Here is a 20,591-nt window from a genome sequence, read left to right as displayed (position 1 = left end):
AAGAGCCACCCTTAAGAGAGAAGGGGAAGGTAGAGTTTTAAGAGAGATGAGGGGTAGGGATAGGGATAAAGTATGGGTTTAGATGAGGGGAGGGATAGGGCTAGATGTGGGGAAGGGATGTGTATGTATATGTGCACACGTGCATGTGCATGTTTAAGGAAGGAGGGGTAAGGTTGTTATAAGCTAGGGAAAAGGGCATGGTGATGTGGGCACACGTGTGGGGTTAAAAAGTAAGAGAGAAGGGGAAGGTAGAGTTTTAACAGAGATGAGGGATAGGGATAAAGTATTGTTTAGATGAGGGGAGGGCTAGAGGTAAAAATATGAAAAGTAGGGGAGGGTGAGGAGAGTATTTTCAAAAGTGAGGGTAGGGGTAGGATGGTACTATGGGAGGGGTAGGAGGGTATTAAACTAAAGGGTAATGGAGGGGTAAGGTGGAAATTAGGGAAAAATGAGGGGAAGGGTAGGGTGGTAATTAATGAAAATTGAGTGGGAGGGTAGTTTAGGAAAATGAAGGGGGGTAGAGTTTTGAAAAGTACAAAAATGACGGCTACTAAAAAAAGTAGTCCCAAGCATGTCCTACCGAAAAACAAAAATTAAAGCTTAAGTAAAGATTTCACGGCTACAATATGTAGTCTCGTGTGATACAAAAGAGGGGTGTATGCGAGGGATGACGGGGATCGATGTGTATGAGGGGGATGTCGAGAAGAGAGAAGAAGAAGAAGAAGAAAGTTGATGACACCAATTTACGTAGCAACTTTAACATGTTGTACGATGGGATTGACTGTATTGTAAAGAGTTATTCTGAATTCATGCCAAACACAAAATTGATAATTTGGCCACGGATAAATATTTACCTCCGATCATTTTCTCGCAAGCAAGGGTTTGCGATACATTGTAAACTAGGAGAGATCAAGATGCTTGATCGTTTGTGAGCAAGAGAAACACCCAATGATGGATGCTTCATTAGTGTTGCATCGACACTAGGAGAGTAGCGAAAACAAAGTTGATAAATGAGAGATTGTTGTTTGCATTCCAGAACACTGATGGAATTCACGAGGTGAGATTGCGTCCCACTCGTTCATGGTCATACAAATCATCATGCATTGACATATGGAGAGAGTTAGACTCGTGGGGGGTATTGTCTCCAAATATGACTCGTATGTCATGTTACGTGATGGTTGATGGGTGGTGAGGACATGTATATGTGTGCAACATGGTATGATAAGTTTACATCCATCCATCCATCCATCCATCCATCCATCCATCCATCCATACATACACATACATATATGTATGTATGTACTTATATGCATATGCTTAAGCATATCTCTATGTATCTATATATTCATATGCATATGGCTATTGATGCACATATATGTATATGTATATGTATATTGTATGTATATGTACATGTATGTGTACATGTATATCAATGTTACGTATGTGTGTGTATTTTCTCAAATATTTTGGGAATACCCCTCCCCTCCCCCTACATTATCCTGCTAAACTAACTACTTAAACAAGATCAGGGATGAAGCACGAAGAAGAAGAAGAAGAAGATGGATGACCTCTCTCACCTCCCTGTCTGTGATGGTAGAGATATGGAAGAATCCATGGCAGCTGGAGAAGAAGAAGCAGAAGGATCCGGGGTCCTGTTACATTGGGTAGATTCAGACAGATAGTTCATGTAACGATGAATGTGTTCCCAGGTTACGGCTGTGGACAGGTTAGGGTCTCCATCACCATCATCACCATTAGAAGACGAAAGGGCGTGTACGATCTGACGCACCGTAGGTCTACAGGAAGGATCAGGATGGCAGCAAGCTAAGCTCATCTCTAGCACCATCTCCATCTGCTCCCTCTCTTCTAAGCTTCCATGGGAGCTATAACCGATGATACCGTTCTCCTCTGCAAACTCACTGTTCAGAATATTACCACTTTCTGCCTTAATCATCCATAGCCGATGCAGATTCTGTGTGGAGAGTTTCTTTCCTGTGACAACCTCCATAGCCACGGCTCCAAAGCTATACACATCCGACTGCTTTGTTATGACTGCGGCCTCCAAACACTCTGGTGCCATATAACCTAACGTCCCAGCAATCGAAGTCGTCTGAATACTCTGTCCATCTCCATCAGGCTTACGGTTACGGTTTCTGATGAGTTTGGCCAGGCCGAAATCGCCTAGCCTCGCATTGAAATCCTCATCCAGCATCACGTTGCTTGGCTTCAGATCTCTGTGTATGACCACCATCTCCCATTCTTCATGGAGGTAGTGAAGGCCTGCTGCTACCCCTCGCAACACGTTGTATCGTCTCTCCCAACTGAAAGGATGTGGATCTGTGGAGCTATGCCGAGAATTTCTGCCTCCTGTAGACAACCATCTGTCTAAGCTTCCATTGGGCATGTACTCATAGACCAGCATGAGCTTTCTGTTGCAGTTCTCATAGCTCCACCCAAGGAGCTGGACCAGGTTCTTGTGCCTCATCCTCCCCATGCTTCGTATCTCTGCTTTGAACTCCCTCTCTCCTTGTGCGGATTTGGACGACAGGCACTTCACTGCTATCTCTGTATTGATGGAGGCTAGCCTCCCCCTGTACACCGAGCCAAAACCTCCCTCCCCAAGCTTGTTCCCTTCACTGAACTTGCCAGTGGCCCTCTTCAGCTCCCTATGAGAGAATCTCCTGGGACCATAGTTTAGATCTCCTAAATGCTTAAGTAGATCTGATTGCACTTTCCTCTGTTTGATAATGCAGAGCGTCACCATGGAAGCTATGAGAAGGAGTGGTATGGATAAGCCCACAGAGAGGCCTATGATTAGGGTTTTGTTGTTTTCCTTGGGGAAGCTAGTGGAGTTGAAGTACCATTGTAGGACACAGTGGGTCTCTTTGATGGTGCCTGTGGATGCAGAGAAGCCCAAGTAGACATTCTCCGGAAGGATCTGATCAAGTTCTAACCAATACTGAATAACAGGCACCTTAGGTTTTGGGATGGTGCTGTTCGAGACCTTGGTAGCGAGGAAAATGTCGAAGCCCTTGGCATGGCTATCATAATCGATCCAAACCCATGTGTAGGTTCCCACGTTCAAGAGATTCTGATTCAAAGTGATGTTATATGCATCGAGGTCTTGGGTGACCGCAGACTTGACAGTGTTGACATCGATGCCGACATGGTTGGCGTTGTGGGGGTCGATGCCGGGGTCATAAAAGGTGTCGAATTCGATAGCCACAAAGTTAGAATCATTGGTAGACGAGGGGTTTGAAGGATCAACGAGTCCGAGTCCTGCCCCGTAGCTACGGGGCACATCCTGTGCAGGATGCGAGCTCAATATAAAGGCCATTCCGCCACCGGAGATGTTCTTGCCGGTATCCTGGGTTGGCCCCATATTGATCAAGAAGGAGGTGTTGAAGGATGCTGTGTAGTTGTGTGTTTTGTCCCTGAGACGGAGGGGAGTTTGATATGTGATTTGGCCAGATGCATTGAGGATAGCAATATCACGAGAGCCGGTGTCATACGTCACCTGCAATGCAGTGAATTGTATGTTGGAGTACTGGGTGAAGTTGAAGTGGGAGACATCTGTGAGGGAGAAGCCATTGAAATGGAATTGGACATTAGTGTTAAATGAAGAAGAAGATGATGATGAGGCATTAAGAACAGAGATTGCCCAGAAAACCAGGAAGATGGGGATGATGAAGGAAGAAGAAGAGGCCATAACAATAAGGTTCCTCGGAGATAATGGTGCGTTTGCAACCAGAAGTAAAGAAGAATTGAAAACTCTATAATATTAGTGATATACTACTAGTCTGGGCCTTTGGATTGGAGATCATTTCAAAAATGGTATAAAAGAGCAACAGTATGTATGGTGGCAGTCACACTTATTTGCACACTTGAGTTCATATAGACACACATTCTAAGTATTCTTTTATGTTTTTATTTTTTCATAACCCTTTGGGCATTTTGGGGCAGCTTGAAACACATACATATTTGTTCTTTGGACATGCTTGGAACTTTAGCTCATGGTCTGTATGTATGTAGATGGTAAAATTCAACTCTAGTCATAGATAGCACCATGTATTATTGATCTGTCAATCATATATTGTCAAGTTGTCCTCGTGCTGGAGTTTGAGTAAAGCAAATTTAAAGCAATTACTCAATAAACTTTTGATGCATTGTACATATTTATTTTCCAATGGGTGCATTGGTCAAACTCTTTAGAGCTGGAAGATTTCTTCACCTAATCATTAATTTCTTAGGAAGAATCAAAAGTCCAACATTTTGTTTGAAAAGAAATAAGTGGAACTTCATTCCTTCTAGCTGTGGGCCTGGTGTCGGCTCAAACTGAACCGATACGATTAACAGTTTATCGGTTCCGAAAAAAGTTTAGTGGTTTGGTTCTAAAACTTTGCTTTTATCTTTTTATAGGTCGAAGTGGTTTGGTTACACGGTTTTTTGTTACATTTAATTCCCTTAATGGTTCATTGATTTAATGATTTAATTAATGCTTTTTATTCATTTAACTAATGTAACTTAAATGCTTATCAAATTAATGGTTTAATCAAGTTTTTTTATTAATTTAATAAATTTAACTTAAGTGCTAATTTAATTTAAAATTATTTTTGTTTATTTATATATTTTTCCAAAAAACATTACTTCGCATTAGTTAGCAAATACCTGAATCCTCAGTGCGATCAAACAAAAACAGCAAAAACTCACACGACCCTTAACTCCAACAAAAATATTTTTGTTTAATTAGATTTTTAATTCATTTAACTTAAAATGGTTCGGTTTTTGGTTTGAACTTTTCCCTAAATGGTTTGTTTACCTTTTCTTAAATGGCTTGATTCTGGTTTGGTTTTTGTTTGATATAAATGGTTCGGTTCAGTTCGGTATCATTTCAAGGCAAAGAAACTGAACTGGGCCCATTGCGAATTCCTTCTTAAACGTTGAGCGATGCTAATAATAAAAAAAACTAAAAATATGGAAAACTACTTAACTGATGATAAATTAGGGTTAATCCTCAAATGTCAACAAAACAATCAAAGATGAGCTGTCTTAAGGGTCTTGGGACAAGTCAATTTGACTATCTATGAATTGTTTTGCGAAATGTACATCTGTGACATCCATGGCATGTTTTAAGTGTGATGTGAGTCTTAGACTTATTCAATTTCTCAAAAGTGGACTGTTAATGAACACTGAACAGCATTTGTGAATAGGAGAATTAGGAATTTTCTATTTTCCTCCCTTTTGTGAGTGGTGAGATTTCTCCAAGGGAATATTATTTTCATTACCATTGAATTCCATGCTTTTTAATGTTTAATTGCTTATTCCACCTTTAATGTTTAGGAGATTGCTATGTCTCTAGGGGAATATTAGATTCATATCCATTGCATTTCATGCTTTCTAATGTTTAATTTTATTAATACTTATAAATATAATAGAAATATAAAATTGTAAAATTGTAAATTTGAATTTTGACCTGACTTCAAATCGTACCATGCTGCAAAACAGTTATAACGGTTTGAATTTTTTTTAAAGGTTCCACTTCGAACGATTTCACTTTGAAATGGTTTCGTGGTTCGGTTCGGTTTAAGTTTCAATTTTGTTAAACGGTTTGGTTTTGATCGGCTTGAGTTTGACACTCCCGATCTGAACCAAACTGAACTGTGCAACCCATTTCTTTCATAATTTCAATAAGATCATTAGATTGTAGTACTGTAATTCCATTATTTGACAGTTTTCGTAATAATTAATTTACTGCAAAGTAAGAAGAAGAAAGGGACAATGTACATACACTATATGTCATCGAGGTTCTGACAAAGACAAAGCTCTCTGCACATAATTGCTCTCTGGCGAGTACTGAGTTTACAGAGGATTAATAATAATCAGCTATCGCTTCCATGGAAGCTTGGGAGAAGAGGCGGAGATGGAGGAGATGAGCTTGGGCTTGCCGTGATCCTGATGCTTTCTGTCCACATACTGTGAGTCAGATAACGCATACCTTTCCTTCTCCTTCTGAAGGTAAGGATGCTGTTTTCCTTCTTCACATCCATGAGATCTGATCATGTTCCTCTTGATAACTCTCCTGTCTGCATCTTCCTCGCCGATCCAATTATCCTGCTTCTTGAGCTCCTCCGCCTCCTACAGTCTTTCTCTTCCTCTTCCTTTCGTCCTTTTCATCGATTGTCCTCCGATTTCTTCTACTCCATCACTGACAGGAAGTACGTGAGAAAGAAGAAGCATCGCCATCGCCATCGCTTTAATCGACGAGAATCAGGTACTGGACAGGGCTATTCTTGTAATTTTGGAAATATGTTACATATTATACATACATACATACATACATTCATTTACATACTTATAAAGTTATATCATTATATGTATGCATATATGCATTATTGCATACATACATATATGCCTATACGTATGTATATGCATGCCTACATACGTATATACATACATAGATGCATGCATGCATATGTCTAGCATGTATGGCACATGTACATTCCATCATGCATCTGGTTTTGGCTATATTTTTAGTGGAAAGGTATCATTATATACTTCTGCTCAAAGCTGCTGAGTCTTATTGGCTGGGAATTATGGCCCTTTATTTTCCATTTCTCGATCAGTTTGACAAGGTTGTCATTTGGCTCCTTTCCTATTTCTGTTTTTTGTTGATGTAATGATTTCTTTTTTGAATGCCGATGATAGTGGTGTACATGGATTATGCATCCCACTCTCAAATGTTGAAGTACGGGACGCTGAATTTGCGGATGACACTGCCCTATACTTAAAAGTTGATTTGGAGAATGTCCAAAAAACGAAATTGGCCCTATCCACATTTTGTAAGGCTTTAGATGCACTTGTAACAAATCCTTTGCATTTTGGCTTGGGGGATGTAGATCCTCCTTCTGGAATCCACATCTGCAATTTCGATGGATACCGCCAAGTTCCCTAGTTCGGTACCTAGGATGTAAAATACGTATTGATCTATCAGTAGAAAATCAAGTGGCACCCCTCCTATTGTCATTACGGAAATAGTTGTTATTATGGAGTTCAGCCAAGCTGTCTTTTGTTGGATGGATTGTAGTTGCTAATTAGGTCTTATTGACTACAACATGATATGTTTTGTCTTGTTGGATATTCTCGTCTTGTTGGATATTCTCCAATTCATGAATCTTAAAACTAAGGAGATTGATTCACAATTTCTTGCGGTTCGGTAAAACGGAGGGTAATGCTTGGTCTAAAGTGAAAACGGAGGCTAATGCAGTTGATCAAGAAGGAGGTGTTGTAGGAAGCCAGGTAGTTGTGTTTTTTGGCTCAGAGACGGAGGGGAGTGGTATATGTGATTTGGCCTGATGCATTGAGGATGGCAACGTCACGAGACCCGGCATCATATGTCACCTGCAATGCAGTGAATTGTATGTTGGAGTCTTGGGTGAAGTTGAAGTGGGAGACATATGTGAGGGAGAAACTATTGAAATTGAATTCGACATTAGTTTGATGTGAAGAAGAAGAAGAAGAAGATGATGAGGCATGAAGAGCAGAGATTGCCCAGAAAACCAAGAAGATGAGGATGATGATGGAAGAAGAAGAGGCCATAGCAAATAAGGTTCCTCGGAGATAATGGTGATTGTGATAGATACGGTTCGCAACCAGAAGCAAAGAAGAGTTGAAATCTCTATAATGATATGCTAGCATGGGCCTTTGGATTGGATATTATTTCAAAACTGGTATAAAAGAGCAACAATGTATATGGTGGCATTCACACTTATGTCTGCCTTTCCACACTTGGGTTCATATAGACGCACATTGAAGTATTTTATTTTATTTTTCTATCATAACCCTTGGGCATTTCGGTCGGCTTGAAACCCATATTTGTTCTTTGTACATGCTTGGCTTTTTATCAAGTGAGATTTCTCAAAATTGTGTGTACTACCCTACCCTCCTAACTCAAAAGCTATGTTATTTGGCAAACCTACATTTGACCAACAAAAGGATTTGTTGGAACTCTAGCTCATGGTGAAATTCAACTCTAGCCGGAGATCGCATCATGTTTTTTTGGTTGCCCCTCAGTTTGTCAATAATATATTGTCAAGTTGTCCTCCCGCTGGAATTGAGTACCCAGTAAACTTACGATGAATTGTACATTTTTATTTATCTATTTATTTTCCAAATTGTGCATTGGTCAATTTGTACCCCAAGAACTAGAATTGTTTAGAGTTGGAAGATTGCTCCACCCAATCATTAATTTCTTAGAAATAATCTAAAGTCCAACATTTCATTTGAAAAGAAATATGTGGAACTTCATTCCTTCTAGTTGTGGGCCCAATTTCAGCTCAAACCGAACCACTTAACAGTTTGTTGATTCTGAAAATAATGGTTTGGTTGGGTTCAGATTATTTATAAACAGTTTGGTTTTGTTCTGTTTAAAGGTTTAAGTAGTATGGTTTAAAGGTTTTTTGTTCACTTTTTCCCCACTTATGGTTTATTTATTTAATGGTTTAATTAATGTTTTTTTATTAATTTAATAAATTTAACATAAATTCTTATTTAAGTTAATACAGTTTTGTTTATTTAGTTTGACTTAAATGATTAGCTTGGTTTAAACTTTTCCCTAAATGGTTTCGTTTACCTTTTCTTAAATTGTTTGGTTTAAATGGTTTGAGAATTCATGAAACAGTTTGGTTTGGTTTTTGTTTTACATACATACCTAGATGGTTTGGTTTCAAAGGCAAAGAAACTGAACTGGGTCCATTGTTAATTCCTTCCTAAATGTCAATGGACACTAATAGTAACAAATTAAAATTATAGACAACTACTTGACTTATTCTTGAATAATAATCAGCAATTGCTTCCATGGAAGCTTGGGAGAAGAGGCGGATATGGAGGAAATGAGCTTGGCTTGCAGTGATCCTGATGCTTTTGTGGACATACTCTGAGTCAGATCGCACAATCTTTTCCGTCTTCCTCTGAAGGTGATGATGATAATGGGGTGGGGCTTTAATAATTATACATAGTTGGAGAGGTTAGTAGTGGAGTGAAGCTACAAAGCAGATCCCCTCAAATCACGTTATTGCAATACAATGGAATATTATGAAGCTTTTGTGAACAATAGGAAGCATTGCATTTACCTTGGACAATGCTTAAGATGATTCATCAACATTCATCTTTTGGGAAAATCTCTCTGATCATAAGATCATCGTCATCATTACATATTTGCTTGAGGCTCTAACCTTTGTACCTTCATGTTGCAAAAATACACAAAGCTTTAACGACGATGCGGGTCATTTATATTTATATTCTTCACATTACCTTTTATTGACTCTTGGATTTTCAAGTGATGAGCACTTTGTATGCCCATTTGCCCCATTTTGTGGTTTGATTTTATGAGACCCATAACTTTTGATATACAAAAGGAAAGAAGAAACCAAGGAATAGGAAGTGTTATTATATTTCACTCACTTATTCTAGATATGGGTGTATAACATATACCTTTAACTTGAAACATTGATGGGTGCCAAGTTCTTTTATCAAATCCTATTGTGCCACATCATTCGTTGTGTAAAACATCGTTGCATATCATGGCATGAACCATTTGTATATAGGCTATCACGAATAGTTTGATGATGTTTGTATATCAAACAAAAGAGTCCTAGAAACTATTGATTCTTGCAATGTGTTAATATATGTATACTCTATAGTATTTTGGAATAGCAAGAAAAAAAAAACATGTGTGAAAAGTGGGAGGAAGAGTAAATAAGATATTGTATTCTCACTCAAGTGATGGTGAATGTATCAGTCTTTATGGTTTTATGTAGGCTCTTCATTATAGTTCAAGAAAAACCATAAGATACTATGAAACAACATTTTATGCATGGAATAATGCCCTATTCTAGGGATTCGGGTGATTATCTTCCATTTGAAGACAAATTTGCCATTAATGAAAAAACTGATGTGCTTCATGGTTTATCCCAATATCTATCCCAACCAAAAATATGTATCCAATCAAGCAAAGTGGTCAAGTTAGGACATGAACACAATGTAATCTCAAGGTTATTGCTCAAAAGATCCTACAATTTGTGAAGAAATGTAGCTTGTTTGTAGCTACAAGTTACCAAAAAAATTCTACTTTAGTAATCAAGAGCACATCTTGAAATATTGCTCCCCTCCTAGTGTGAAGTAGGTCAATATAGATCTATCAACATCATGATTTCATTCTAGCATTAGCAAAGTCAATGTACCAAATTCCAATGTATACAATGGTTAGAGCCACCTTGTAACAAATGTTGAGGTGTGTGGATTCTTACTATATTACATAATTGATACACTCAGTGCTTTTGGATACTATCTTGAATCCAGTATGTGATGGTTTATAACTACTTTGACAAAAACCAAGGCCAAGAAGCCCCAATCATACATATGACACATACATTTTTGGAATGCCAACATATTATCTCGGAGATTGTTGCTTGTTTAGCTTTATAGAGTGAAGTTGAGCCACACTAAAAAGCCAATACGATGGATGGCCTCATGGACAAAGCCGATGGAGCTGAAAGACAATGATTAGCTTTCATCGAACAATGGTTGTCCCCTCCCTTTCTTGAGTCAGTGGGCCTCCACATAAGATTGAATTGTTCCATCCCTATTGGTATTTGTATATAATAGCCTCATCTATAAAAGTTTATAACCAATGAAAGGAGTTCTTTTTGGAAAGTAAAAAGGTTACCTGTTGAAGAGCCTATGAGGACATATGACATGTGGGAAGATGTGTTTTTGGAGCCTAAAGTATTTGACTATATTAATGGGATTAACTACCCCTTTCATTACAACATCTTGAGATTTTGTGAAGGCAAAGCTCTCTTCATTTCAGCAAATTTCTATATCTAAGGATATTGTGCCATTTTCTTATGCTAAGATTGTGAGAAAGAATGTAGAGGATCACTTGAAGAAGATGGTGCTGCATGTTGAAAATGTTCCCATTCCGTATAAATTTTCAGCATCTAATAGTGTCGTTGAGGCTGTAGGGAATAGCAAAAATAGAGTATACAAGGATAATGGAAATTCTAATATGGAAAAAAGAATTACTAGAGCTGTTTCTTCAACTAAGAAGGAACGAAGTGATATCTTGAAGGATAAAAGGTTGTTACCTCCCTCCTTGTGATATGGATTTGTTGACTTTACTCTCTTGGAATGTACAAGGGTTAGGAGGTGATAAATTTCATAAAGTGAAAGACTTGTTTAATCAGAAACTATCATCCCAGTATATGCATAAATTTGACATTTTATTGATACAAGAACATCATTTATCACAGAATAGGGTAGCTAAAATTCGTAAATTCTTGAAGGGAAGGTGGTTTTATGATTGGATTCCGGCTTATGGGCCATCTAGAACGCAAGGGGCGCTTGCTATTGCATGTTCTGAAAAATGGGCCTCTTTGATTGTAGACAAGGGTTTTTTACAAGGTGGTCGTGCCCAATTTATAGTCTTAAAGATATTAGAAAAAAAAGTTGGCTTCTTGAATGTTTATGCACCGAATTCAACAAGGGGAAGGGCACAATTTTGGTGCCAATTGTGGAATAATCTCCCTGTAATTGATCATTGGTGCTTTGCTGGGGACTTTAATATGCTTGAAGACCCTTCTGATAGTATGAGTTGGCATCGCGGTATTATGAACAATTGTTTTCTGCTGATGAGGTGAATCAAAATGTATTGGCAATGAGGGGTATAGTTTTCAGTACAACAAAACCATGTGTTACAGATCGAATGGTTCAAACTCTTTTATGCCCTTTTTCTTCTTCTAAGGTTCTGCAAGCATTAAAATCTTAGGGTTCCGAGGTTTACTCGGGAGAGGATGAACTAATAAGAGATGTTTTCTTATAGTATTGGGACATTATAGCTGATGATTTAACTAATGCTTTTCAAATAATTTTTTATTCAGGAGCTATGCCAGAGGAATGGAAGGAGGGGCTGATTTGCCTTATCCCTAAAGGGGATGGAGCCTCGGAGGACATTAGGAGCATGGCGACCGATCACATTACTCAATACAATTTACAAAATTTATGCTAAGGTGTTGGCATTGCGTTTGCAACCTTTATTGCCTAATATTATTCATACTTTTCAAACAAGTTTCATGCAAGATAGGAGTATATTTGATAATATTTTTTTGTTTTGGGAGTTGTCTGCTTCAGCTATGGCAAAGAAAGAGAACTTAGTAATTTTATTGTTAGATTTTGAAAAGGCCTATGATAGAGTGAATTAGGACTTTTTAGAAGAGGTGATGAGAAGATTAGGGTTTCTAGAAGCTTGGATTATTGTAGTGTCAGCTTTGTATAGATTAGCTTATAGTTCTATCTTAGTAGCGGGAGGTAGAGGACGAAGGTTTCAAATGTCACGATCTATTCACCAAGGGTGTCCTTTAGCCCCTTTCTTATTTCTGATTGTTACGGAGGTATTTTCAGCATTTTTAAATTCAGCAGGTGCTGGGATCCAAGGGCTGGTTGAACCGATATCTAACAAGATGATTCTAGATGTGGATTTTGTAGATGATACAACACTATACATGCGCGCTGAAGAAGGTAATTTGTATAAAGCACAAGCTGCATTGGAAACATTTTGTGTCACCTCTGGTGCAAAAGTTAATTGGTGTAAATCAGTGGGTTTTTGGGTTTCTATGCGGCCATTGTCATCATGGAGATCATCTAAGTTTTTTTGTTGGATTCAAGAAGGAGTTTTAGTTCGTTAGTTAGGATGTCAGGTTGGTATAAATATGCATAAGGAGCGATTGTTAGCTCCTCTAATGTTATCACTTAGGAAAAAATTATTGATTTGGGACACTATAGTGTTGTCTTTAGCAAGCAAAGTAATGGTAGCTAATAAGGTTCTCCTCTCATCGATGTGGTATATTGCATCTACATGTTTGTTCTCTAGATCCTGTTTATTATAGATTCAACGAATGGTTCGAAACTTTATTTGGATAGGACGAAGTAATAATGATGCTCGTGCGAAGGTAGCTTATTCGACACTTGTGTTGCAAATTTCTGATGGTGGTTTAGGGTTAGTAGACCTAGATAGCCAATGTAAGGCTCTTTTAGCAAAATTTGTTGTTAGGGCTATGTTGCCTGCTCAAGGTATATGGTCAGAGTTGCTTTTAAACCGATTTCTTGATATTAAATCATCTAGGGGGGGTGGGGGGGGTTGGAAACCATCTCTAAGATGGGCATTCTTGTCAAATTTTAAGATGAGACCAATACATGGTCCGATAGATGGTTTTATGGTTGGCATTTGTAAAGCATAGGATGATGTTAAGTATTTTTTGATTCGTAGATGGCCCTCTTCGAATGAAGAATTGTTGCAGCAACCTTTGATTTGGAATTTTAATTTTTCTGATGAAAGGGGTTGCTTGGTAGTAGACCACAATTACAGTGGGCTACGTTGGATAATGGTATAGCCGCCACGATAGCCTCTTGGGGAAATTATGTTTTTCATCTTAATAATTCACAGCTAGATGCTACCATGTGTAGAGATTTTAGACTTATGTTTGATGAAATTCAATTATCTTTAGGGAATTTTGTCTCTAATTGGTCACCTTCTTTTGAGCATGTTTGGTTTGGATATTTTACTCTGGTTGGTGTTATTATAGGAGTAAAAGGAACAACATCTCAAGGAGACTGTTACTATTTTGATGTGTCCGAGGAAGGAAGATTATGGCAGACTGATGTGGAATCGTCAATTTGGCAAACGGCATTGCAACATCCAGTGAGAGTGATTGGTAAATCGAGTAAAAGATGGATTTTAGATCCTTCTCCTTCTGATAGTATGTTATTTTGCCAACTATGGGTTTTTAAAAAAAAATCATTGTTGGACTTGCATTGGGATCCATCAGATTATCTTTGGAAACATACAAATCCTTCGTCTCATACTACATTTTTTCAATATTCTGTGAAGTTGGGATGAAATTTGCTCTTAAGTAGGAAATTTCATCCGCCATCCGCTATGAAAGTGTGGTTGGCGAATGGGGCCTCTTTAATGGATGCATCTAAATATTGGAAGTGGTTATGGAGTATGTAGATTCCCAGGTAGATTTTCCTTTTTCGTTGGTTATTGATCCATTATGCACTACCAATTCGGGCTTGGTTGCGACAAGTAGATAGTAAGTCACGTGGTTTTAGTTGTGGATGTATGATAGAATCAATTAAGCATGTATTGTGGTCTTGTCCTAAAATTATGCAAATATGGCAGAGAGTATTAAGGTTGTTGATATTGATACATGCTAATTGTGTGGTCACTTGGGGTGTGGTTAGGTGGGGAATTCTAGAGGGACAACTCTTGTTATATGAAAAGGTGGATATAGTGGAAGCTTTTCACATAGTTCTTCCTCATATACAAATGGTTCAACCTTTTATAAGTGACAATTTGCAATTTAGGGATGATATTATATGGAAGACAATTTCATCTATTCTAATGTGGGTAATTTGGAAGGCACGCGATGCACATCAATATTTGATAATGTCACTCGAGATGCTTCAGTTATAATTGCCGAGTTATGGTTGTTACTTGTTCATACATTACGAGGTCAGTATGAAAGTTTTACAGGCAATGTTGATGCCATTTTCAGGAAACAAATGCATTTTAAAAGGATATGGACCTCTATGCTCATTTTTAGGGAAGATGGAGATCACATAATTTGGATGTATACTGTTCTCGTCATTTTGGGAAACAATGTCTTCTAACTTTGTTTATGGACATTCTGTTGTTACATTGAATTCTCAATTGCAGTTTGGGAGGAGAAGATGATAAAAATCTTGGAGATATGGTGTGCAAATATGTGTAGTTCTTGCATATACACATCAAATTGACTATGAGGAATGGCACTAGAAAGTTGTTATTGTTGCACAAGTTGCAAGATGGATTATGAAAGAGAGGCATCAGTCAGAGTTTGAAAAGCAGAAATCCAGAAACAAAAACAACAAATTGCTTGAAGTTTAGCTAAAAACATTTATACTTTCTGGCATTCAAGTGAAGCACTTCTTACAGATGTTGTTACAATGATAATGTTTCTATGTCAGTTTTATCAAGCAGTAATTCGGAAAAAACAGTCATTGATAAGGTTATGCACAAGAAGGCTGAGTTTATGAAGCTTTAAAAGCTTCAAAAAGATACAAAACGAGGGCATCTCTTCTTATTGCTTGATCACCCCTTATTGTTGGCTATGCCCAACAAATCGTTATGATGAGGGTACAAGGGAATCGGTTATGCACAACTTTTGTATTTCTTATGATTTAATAATACCAAGGCGTATCTTTTTAGGGGGAAAAAAGAAGAAGAAAAAGTCTCTTCATTTGGATCCATACATCTCAATATCCAAGGTATAACATTAAGAAATATTTGATAGTAAAGGATAAGCATTTGCAGCTTGTGTTTTGGTAACTAACGATATGTCAACGTTATCACATCATGGGCAAGCATGTCATTTACCTTATCGATTTATATTTTACCTTTCTCCTTTGCAAATGGAATAAACAGAAACATAACTATGAACTCATGATGAATATATTGGTTCAATTTGTACAATACGATTTAAAGTTCCACAAGTAAATAGCTAACGTGGTTTGGAAAAGTTAAAACAATCACTAAAAAGGAAATGCATCCACAATCTTTTATGTAAAGGGGGCTATGTAAAAAGTTACAAATGGCATCTATCAATCAAGATGCTTGTAAATCTAGATGCACATGTATTTTCAACGATGTCATTATCCAAACTTTTTTGTAGTTCACAACTTCTTAGTTAGCATAAAGCATAAACAACCAAATTTCAAATATCGTACTATGATTGATAAAGGGTATGTTTAGGTACTCTCAATGAATTTTTTTTGTTACGAATGTCAAAAAAATGGGTGAAGTAAAAGAATAAATGGGAGTATGCTTCCATTGCATAAGGATATGGGAATCTTGTCCATATTTCATGGTTGCTCATTGAGAAATGATTTACCCTTGCTCATATGTGGAATATTTCTGTCAAGGATTTTGGGATTGTTCCTCGAATTTGTGCAAAGGAAAATTTCCTCAATATGTGTAATTGAGATGTAGATGAGGTCTATTTTCTATTATCCTTCTTCCCCTAGATATCTTGACTCGGGATTATCATTGGTTGTTCTTAGATGGTGGATATGGTTGAATAATCAAATAAGTCTATGAGCTTAATCCAATAACCTTAATCCAAAGAGATCACATAAAACAAACACTTTATATCTTTATCTTTTTCAAAACATGAGCTTTTGAGGAATGCAAACCTCTCTAGATGCATAACATGGCAAGCTAGTATCATTGGATGGGTCACTATGTGATTTTCACACTTGCACAACATTGCATGGCCATGGGCACAAGCTAATAATGATGTCATTTTCACATTTCAAACAACATGACAAGTAGAAGCCTTTCCAAGATATATGTACATAGAAAAGTACAACTTCTGACTACATGTTTCTCATGAAAGTTGCTTATTTTGGAAAATTTATTTCTGACAAACTACATGTTAAAGTTTCTATTTTGTTCACTAACTAGTTTTCCATATGTAAGAAGGATTGCTTATGGCAATTTTCCTTGAGAGGTGTGATATAATTACAATAGGCTAGAATCAACACATATTTTTTGGTGAGTATTGTTTTCGCCAAAATGATACTTCAAGGGGGATTATACATACATACATACATATATATATAGTAGATATGATCATGTTGAGCTACATGATTATACCACATATTCTCTATAAATGTATTCATAAATGTCAAAAAGGTGTGGGTGAAATCAATGTTGGCAGCACAATATATAATGTGTGTATGTGTGATTATGTTGAGATCAATCATCAATCTAATATGTATGCTTCAAATATTGAAGAAGAAATATACATAAAATCTTAGCATTACATTAGCATACATTAATTTTGATTTGTCGGAATAACGAAATGAATACAATCTTGAAATTAACAGATGTTATTACACATGACATTATGTGCTAAAGCACCACGTGAAAACATTGCCTTTTAGACATGTAAGAGAATATAGTAACAAGCGCTTCTACAAACTTTACGTTGCAAGGTTTAGAATGTTCTACAATGGGATTGAGTGTACCGTAAAGAGTTATTCTCAGTTTAGTTTTGAATTCATGCCAAACACACATTGATAAATTGGCCATGGATAAATATTTACCGTAGATTGTTTTTCTCGGAAGCAAGGGTTTGTGATACATTGTAAACAAGGAGAGATGAAGATGCTTGATAGTTTGTGGGCAAGAGATCCACCCAATGATGTTGCATCAATGCAGCATTGACACCCATGAGAGTTGTGAAAACAAAGTTGATAAACGAGAGATTGTTGTTTGCATTCCAAAACACCGATGGAATTCATTCAAGGAGGCGGGCTTGCTTTCCATTCATTCATGGTCATGCAAATCATCATGCATTGACATGTGGAGAGAGTCGGATGGGCGGGCGTAATGTCTCCAAACATGGCTCTAGGGTCATGTTAGGTCATGGGCGATGGGTGGTGAGGAGGACATGTATATGATGAGTGCGACATGGTATGATAAGTTTACATATTTACATATGCATATACATATACATATATGATATACATATACATATCTACATACATACATACATACATATATCATATATGTATGTATGTGTGTATGTGTATACGTATATATGTTACATATACGTGTACTTTTCCAAATATTTGGGAATACCCCTCCTCTCCCCTGCATTATTATCCTTGGTAAAGAATGTGGATGACCTCTCTCACCTCGCTGCCAGCGATGGTAGAGATATGGAAGAATCCATGGCAGCTGCAAAAGAATAAGCAGAAGAATAAGAATAAGCAGCAGAAGGATCCGGGGTGCTGTTAGATTGGGTAGATTCAGACAGATAGTTCATGTAGCGATGAATTTGTTCCGAGGTTACTGCGGTGGCGAGGTTAGGGTCTCCATCACCATCATCACCATTAGAAGACGAAAGGGCATGGACGATCTGACGCGCCGTAGGTCTACAGGAAGGATCAGGATGGCAGCAAGCTAAGCTCATCTCTAGCACCATCTCCATCTGCTCCCTCTCTTCTAAGCTTCCATGGGAGCTATAACCGATGATATCGTTCTCCTCTGCAAACTCCCTGTTCAGAAGATTACCGCCTTCTGCCTTAATCTTCCATAGCCGATGCAGGTTCTGTGCGGACAGTTTCTTTCCTGTTACAACCTCCATCGCCACGGCTCCAAAGCTGTACACATCCGACTCCTTTGTTATGACTCCTGCCTCCAAGCACTCTGGTGCCATATAACCTAACGTCCCAGCAATCGAAGTCGTCAGAATACTCTGTCCATCTCCCTCAGCCCTACGGTTCTGGTTTCTGATGAGTTTGGCTAGCCCGAAATCGCCTAACCTCGCATTGAAATCCTCATCCAGCATCACGTTGCTTGGCTTCAGATCTCTGTGTATGACCACCATCTCCCATTCTTCATGCAGGTAATGAAGGCCTGCTGCTACCCCTCGCAACACGTTGTATCGTCTCTTCCAACCGAAAAATTGTGGATTTGAGGAGCTATGCCGAGAATTTCTGCCTCCTGTAGACAGCCATCTGTCTAAGCTTCCATTGGGCATGTACTCGTAGACCAAGAGGAGCTTTCTGTTCCAGTTGTCATAGCTCCACCCAAGGAGCTGGACCAGGTTCTTGTGTCTCATCCTCCCGATGCTTCGTATCTCTGCTATGAACTCTCTCTTCCCTTGTGTGGATTTCGATGACATGCGCTTCACTGCGATCTCTGTGTTGATGGAGGCTAGTTTCCCCCTGTACACCGAGCCAAACCCTCCTTCCCCAAGCTTGTTCTCTTCACTGAACCCTCCGGTGGCCTTCTTCAGCTCCTTGTAAGAGAATCTCCTGGGACCATAGTTTAGACCTCGCAAATCCTCGAGTAGATCTGGTTTCACTTTCCTCTTTTTGATAATGCAGAGGATAACCATGGAAGCTATGAGAAGGAGAGCTATGGATAAGCCCACAGAGAGGCCTATGATTAGGGGTTTGTTGTTTTCCTTGGGGAAGCCAGTGGAGTTGAAGTACCATTGTAGGACACAGTGGGTCTCTTTGATGGTGCCTGTGGATGCAGAGAAGCCCAAGTAGACATTCTCCGGAAGGACCCTGTTGAGCTCTAACCAATGCTGAGAAATGACAGGCACCTCAGGTTTTGGGACATTGCAGTCCGAGACCTGGTTAGCGAGGAAAATGTCAAAGGCCTTGGCATGGCCATCATAATCGATCCAAACGCATGAGTTAGTTCCCTTGTCTTTGAGATTCTGATTCAAAGTGATGTTATATGCATCGAGGTCTCGGGTGACCACAGACATGACAGTGTTGACATCGATGCCGACATGGTTGGCAGTGTGGGGGTCGATACCGGGGTCATAAAAGGTGTCGAATTCGATAGCCACAAAGTTAGAACCACTGGTGGGTGAGAGGCTGGATTTATTGACAAGGCCGAGCCCTGCCCCATAGCTATTGGGCACATCCTGTGCACGACTCGAGCTCAATATGAAGGCCATCCCGCCACCGGTGATGTTCGTTCCGCCATCTAGGGTTGGCCCCATATTGATCAAGAAGGAGGTGTTGAAGGATGCTGTGTAGTTGTGTTTTTGGTCCCAGAGACGGAGGGGATTTTGATATGTGATTTGGCCAGATGCATTGATGCTGGCATTGGCACGAGACCCGGTGTCATACGTCACCTGCAACGCGTTCAGTTGTACAGTGGACTGATTGCTAAATTTGAAGATGTTAGAAAATTCACTATTGAAGCCAGTGAAATTGAATTGGACATTGCTTCCATGTGCTGAAGAAGAAGAAGTTGTATTGAGACCAGAGATTGTCCACGAAACCACGAAGATGATGAAGATGAAGGAAGAAGAAGAAGAAGAAGAAGCCATAGCCATAAGGAGCCTAGGAGATATGGTGAATGCAAGAAATCTGGTTTTTGGCAGCGAAAGATGAAGAAGAGTTGAAGATCTCAAAATGACATAGTTGTCAACTCCCATGGGCCTACAGGCAGAATATCTTGGTTGGCATAGTAGATAGTTTGAAAATGGCAAAATGGAATAGTAGTGAAGTGCCATTCACACTATGTCCGCGTTTGCATGCTTGGGTCCATATAGACACGCATTCGAGAGTGTTCTTTGTTTTCTTTCATGGTTCCCTTGGCATCTCGCTCGGGTTTGAAACCTTTGCGATGAACCTTCTCCGTTATTTGGACATGCTTAGCTTTTTGCAAGCAAGAGTTGTCACATCGGGGTCTACCTCCTAACCAAGTCAAGCACCCAGTAGTTTAAAGATCAAGTCAAAATCTACATGTCTTACACTGCTGATCCATTTAAAGAACGAAAGATGAAAGGGAGATGGTGAAATTCGACTGTAGCTCTCATTGTATCCGGGAAGTTAATTTGTGGTTTTTATTTATTGCCCCTCAGTCTGTCAAGTGTACATATACATATATATATATTCCTCCCCAAGTTTGCACCTTGTGGACCGGCCAAGGTTCCCTGTTATGCTAAGCTCAAATTGAT

The 20,591-nt window shown here is 38.7% G+C and overlaps 1 protein-coding gene across 2 annotated transcripts; it reads right to left on the bottom strand.

Moving 5' to 3' along the window:
- Window positions 1-1,543: 1,543 nt before the first annotated feature.
- Window positions 1,544-20,007, bottom strand: LOC147853615 (putative L-type lectin-domain containing receptor kinase S.5). Of its 2 annotated transcripts, XM_087331846.1 has the most exons (2): window positions 19,834-20,007; window positions 1,544-3,590 (listed from the first exon to the last, which is right to left on the bottom strand). In XM_087331846.1, exons 1-2 carry the CDS (start codon window positions 19,962-19,964, stop codon window positions 1,574-1,576), a joined length of 2,148 nt encoding a protein of 715 aa, XP_087187972.1. In that variant the 5' UTR covers window positions 19,965-20,007; the 3' UTR covers window positions 1,544-1,573. The 2 variants fall into 2 exon arrangements, with proteins under 2 accessions (XP_087187972.1, XP_087187971.1); XM_087331845.1 differs by lacking the exon at window positions 1,544-3,590 and having other exon boundaries at window positions 17,694-20,000.
- Between the last annotated feature and the right edge of the window lie 584 nt (window positions 20,008-20,591).

This window comes from Azolla caroliniana, unplaced genomic scaffold, assembly GCF_043228905.1.
Source record: "Azolla caroliniana isolate FFs.n. ecotype wild unplaced genomic scaffold, voAzoCaro1.0.p SCAF_16, whole genome shotgun sequence".
Taxonomy (NCBI): domain Eukaryota; kingdom Viridiplantae; phylum Streptophyta; class Polypodiopsida; order Salviniales; family Salviniaceae; genus Azolla; species Azolla caroliniana.
This window is presented reverse-complemented; position numbering and strand designations above follow the sequence as displayed.